This window comes from Echinops telfairi, unplaced genomic scaffold (genome assembly GCF_000313985.2).
Source record: "Echinops telfairi isolate 266 unplaced genomic scaffold, ASM31398v2 ScPeMD7_4225;HRSCAF=4972, whole genome shotgun sequence".
NCBI lineage: Eukaryota > Metazoa > Chordata > Mammalia > Afrosoricida > Tenrecidae > Echinops > Echinops telfairi.
The window spans coordinates 19,118,922-19,123,122 of record NW_022108124.1 but is presented as its reverse complement, the minus strand read 5'-3'; the positions used below and the strand labels follow the sequence as shown (position 1 = coordinate 19,123,122).

The window sequence follows — 4,201 nt, the reverse complement described above, 5'->3', positions numbered from 1 at the left end:
TTACACAATTGATGTGTGTATGGATTGGGATAACAGTTGTATGAGCCCCTAATAAAATGTTAAAAAATAAAAATAAAAAAATAAAGCTCTCTCTTACACACATATGAGGGTCTCTGGATTTGTCTGCTCCAGTCAGCCCGGCCTAACACCCCTAATATTGGCAGAGAAGGGGAGGAGAAGTCCGAGGATGCGCGTGTGGTATCCAGAAATTCTGATCCGTTTATTTTTGTCTTTCAATGCAGAGTGGACGCAGATCGCCACCAGGTATCTGCGAGAACAGTTGGCCAAGATCTCCGACTTCTACCACGGGGCCTCCAGCTCGGGCGACGCCCCCACCCCTGTGCCTCCGGAGGTGGAACAGGCAATGAAACAGTGGGACTACAATGAGAAACTGGCCTTTCACATGTTCCAGGCAAGCTTCCCCCGAGCACAAGCACAAGCACACGGCCCGGCAGAAGGCTTTTAAGCAGAGAGCAAAACCCCTTTAGTCCAGTTTTCTGGGGATTACACTGAATCCCTACAAAGGCAACAGTCTGACATTGCTCACCTTGACTTGCATTCAGGGAGGGACGTTTGAGCCAGGATAACAGCTGCTTTAGCGGGCACATCCTGACTGACAGTTTTCAGTGGTGTCAGCTCTCTGAAAGCTGTTAATGACTTTGTAATTGCTCTATTAAGTACCATCCTTGTAAGCCTTTTGTGTTTGCAAAACTGGACCTATGCATCCAAAAGCATCCTCTATGGATGCCTCCTGCCTCTTAGCCAGTCACATCCAGGGCAGCGTGGTCCCCAAAGAAAGGTCGTCTTCGTTTGGTTCAGCTGCAGATTTAAATGCACACAGACGGGGGAAGGAGTCGGAGCCTTTGACCGCAGCAGAGGGGGTACTGAGCTCTCAGTGGCTTTGTGGGAGAAAGAGGGGACTTTTTACGCCTATAAAAAGTTACAGTTTAAACAAGGGGCCATCCAGCTCAGACGCAACAAAGCCCACATGGAAGAAGCACACCTATCTGTGTGGTCACGAGGTGTTGAAGGGATCAGGTATCAGGCATCAAAGAACAAAAAATCCTATCAGGTGAATGAGGGGGGAGTGTGGAGTGGGGACCCAAAGCCCATCTGTAGGCAACTGGACATCTCCTTATGGAAGGGTGGTGGGGAGGAGACGCCAGTCAGGGTGCAGTGTAGCAACTATGAAACATACAACTTTCCTCTAGTTCTTAAATGCTTCCTCCTCCCCACTATCATGATCCCAATTCTACCTTACAAATCTGGCTAGATCAGAGGATGTCCACTAGTACAGATAGGAACTGGAAACACAGGGAATCCAGGGCGGATGATCCCTTCAGGACCAGTGGTGAGAGTGGCGATAACGGGAGGGTGGAGGGAGGGTGGGTTGGAAAGGGGGAACCCATTACAAGGATCTACATATAACCTTCTTCCTGGGGGATGGACAACAGAAAAGTGGGTGAAGGGAGACATCGGACAGTGTAAGATATGGCAAATTAATACTTTATAAATTATCAAGGGTTCATGAGGGAGGGGAGAGCGGGGAGGGAGGAGAAAAATGAGGAACTGATATTAAGGGCTCAAGTAGAGAGCAAATGTTTTGAGAATGATGATGGCAATGAATGTACAAATATGCTTTGCACAATTGATGTATGCATGGATTGTGATGAGTTGTATGAGCCCCCAATAAAATGATTTAAAACAAAACAAAACAAAAGATACAGTCTTAGAAATCCACTGGGCAGTTTCTACCCAGTCCTGACAGGGGTGGCCGAGTCTGAGTCCATACCAGGGTAGCGAATGAGCCTCTAAACAGACTGGTGCAAGTCATCCAGTGACCAGCAGAGGGCGCCTCGTGCTCACGTTTGCCTCCCTCAGGTGAAAGGAGGGTGGATTCAATTCTAGTGGAATGACTAGCATCAACTTGCAGTCCCTGCTACCTTGATCAAAGAGGAAGTGGGTAGAATGGTTGTGTAGTTTAAAACTCTTCCCTGTAGAGCCTTAAATGATAGGGTTTTTGGTTTGTTTGTTTGGTTTTGTTTTTTAAGGAGCTCCAATTAGGAAAAAGCATGACCCTTTTGGAAGTAGCATCCTTAGGTTTTAGGTCGATAAAAAGAACTCTTAATCCTAGTTCCCTTCAGCAGAGGATGGCTTTAGGTCTGTGTTCTTTTCTGACTTATGAGATTTCAATCTGTCTCTTTGAAAAAATGTCTCTTACTTTGTACCAGCATGCATAATACTTTTTGAAGCATTGATTTATATTCATTGGTACGAATATCAAAACCCGTCTCCCTTGGATAGTTAAGAGATAGGTTCTGAGGTTTTAAAATTACCTGGGAGATTTCCAAGGAGATTTGTTGGAAATACGGAACTGCAGAGACATGGGTGTGGTGATGTCAACAGATGAATCTTCGTGGTGAGCTGGTAGGAAAGTGTCATTGGGAATCATGCTTATCCAGGCTTTCTAATCTTTGAGTCACAAGAAACCAAAAAATACCCCAAACTCACTACCAAGTTGATGCCGACTCTCAGTGACCCTGAAGTGGGTCCCCGAGAGGTAACTCTTCACAGGAGTAGAGAGCTCCATCTTTCTCTCTCGCAGCGACGGGTGGTTTCCAACTGTTCACCTTGTGGCTCATAGCCCAGCATGTAACCATCACACCACCAGGGCTCCTCAAGAGTGAGTCGTGCATAACTGTAATAGGGCATCGGCTAGTTGTGCACATAGAGTGTCATAGAAGAGTCTTTGTCTGTTTGTATATAGGAGTTTGAAGGCAAGAGACCAAAACAAATTTTTTTTTTTAGTGCTTATGTCAAGACTGGTGCTCTCATCAAGTGTCCGAGCATCCTACGGGACAATTTGAAACCGTGTGTGTGTGTATGTGTGTGTGTCCTGTCTTCTTGTTAGTCATATTGGAATATTTGCACATTATTATAAATTTTTCTCTTTGATGCTGTAGCGGTGGCACTGTGTGAAGTTTCAAAGGCTCATCGTATAGGTAGTATAGAGATTCTGGAATTCACTGTAGGGGGTGGAGCAGGCTGTAGATACAAGGGGGCACTGGGCTTAATGAGGTTTTAAAACCTTTGTTGAGAAGAAGATGGGTTGGGTGCTTTCGTTCTTTAGAATGATCACTCTCAGCCAAGTTCCTTCCCGTGAGCTTGAACTTGAAGCCCTCTGAAACCTGTCCAAGGCTCGCCGGGCTCTGGGAGGGGAGGCTTCGGCTTAGGAATTTCCTTTTCTCACCTAGGGATTGCCATTTTTTTTTCAACCGAGAATGAAGTGGATTGTCCAAACCAACCAACAAAGCCACGAGTCCTTAATTTTGTTTAGATTTTAGTGACCAGTGGGACAATGCTTTCCTGTAATCGCTCCACTAATAATAACATGTAGGTGTCAGAGTGCTTGTTCTAGAACGTGCGTTGACTTGCTGCAATGTAATCAATACGACGTGTTTTTTGTCATTTTCCGTTTTGTCCTTTTCAGGAAGGAATGCTGGAAAAACACGAGTACTTGACATGGATCCTGGATGTGCTAGAGAAAGTCAGACCCACCGATGACGACCTTCTGAAACTCTTGCTGCCGCTGACGCTGCAGGTACGGTGCTTGTCCCGCAGCCAGGATGGTCTAGGCCAGAAAGGAGTCTACTGGGAACGATTAGGGAAGGAGAGGCAAAAGAAGAGGAAGACACCCCGTGTTTGGAATGGAAGGGACACCCTCTTTGATGCTGCGGCGCCTGAGTGACGAGGCCTCCGGACTTTTCGCGGTCCTTCATGTGACGTGTCCACAGCCTTTATCCACAAACGTTTCCGAGGAATCCCACCCACGGCGGTTTTCCCCATCACCGAGCTAAGCAAAGAGCGCCTTTTAAATTCTGGTTTCCAATCTTCCTAGGGATACGGATTTTGGGGGGAAGCAAAACAAAGGCTTCTTACGCACATGTCACTATCGATCTTTTGCTTTCTTTTGCTGTTCTCTGAACCAGTAACCCAAACCAGCCCAGACTCATGGCCGCCCAGCTGATCCCCGCTGACACTGACCCCACAGGACAGGGTAGACCTGCCCCGTGGGCTTCTGAGACGGTGACTTTCAAGGGACGAGAGAGCCTCGTCTTCCTCCCATTTGAACCAATAAGAACAGGAAACACATACCTCAGGCCTTTGAATTTTTATTTTATTTAAAAAGATGTTTTTAATC

The 4,201-nt window shown here is 46.5% G+C and overlaps 1 protein-coding gene across 1 annotated transcript in view; it reads left to right on the top strand.

Moving 5' to 3' along the window:
• Window positions 1–4,201, top strand: part of MED12L (mediator complex subunit 12L) — a 370,846-nt gene that overhangs the window by 80,237 nt on the left and 286,408 nt on the right. The window contains exons 5-6 of the mRNA XM_045294999.1: window positions 243–412; window positions 3,491–3,601. Coding sequence (XP_045150934.1) covers window positions 243–412; window positions 3,491–3,601 — 281 coding nt within the window. The remainder of the gene's footprint in view (window positions 1–242; window positions 413–3,490; window positions 3,602–4,201) is intronic.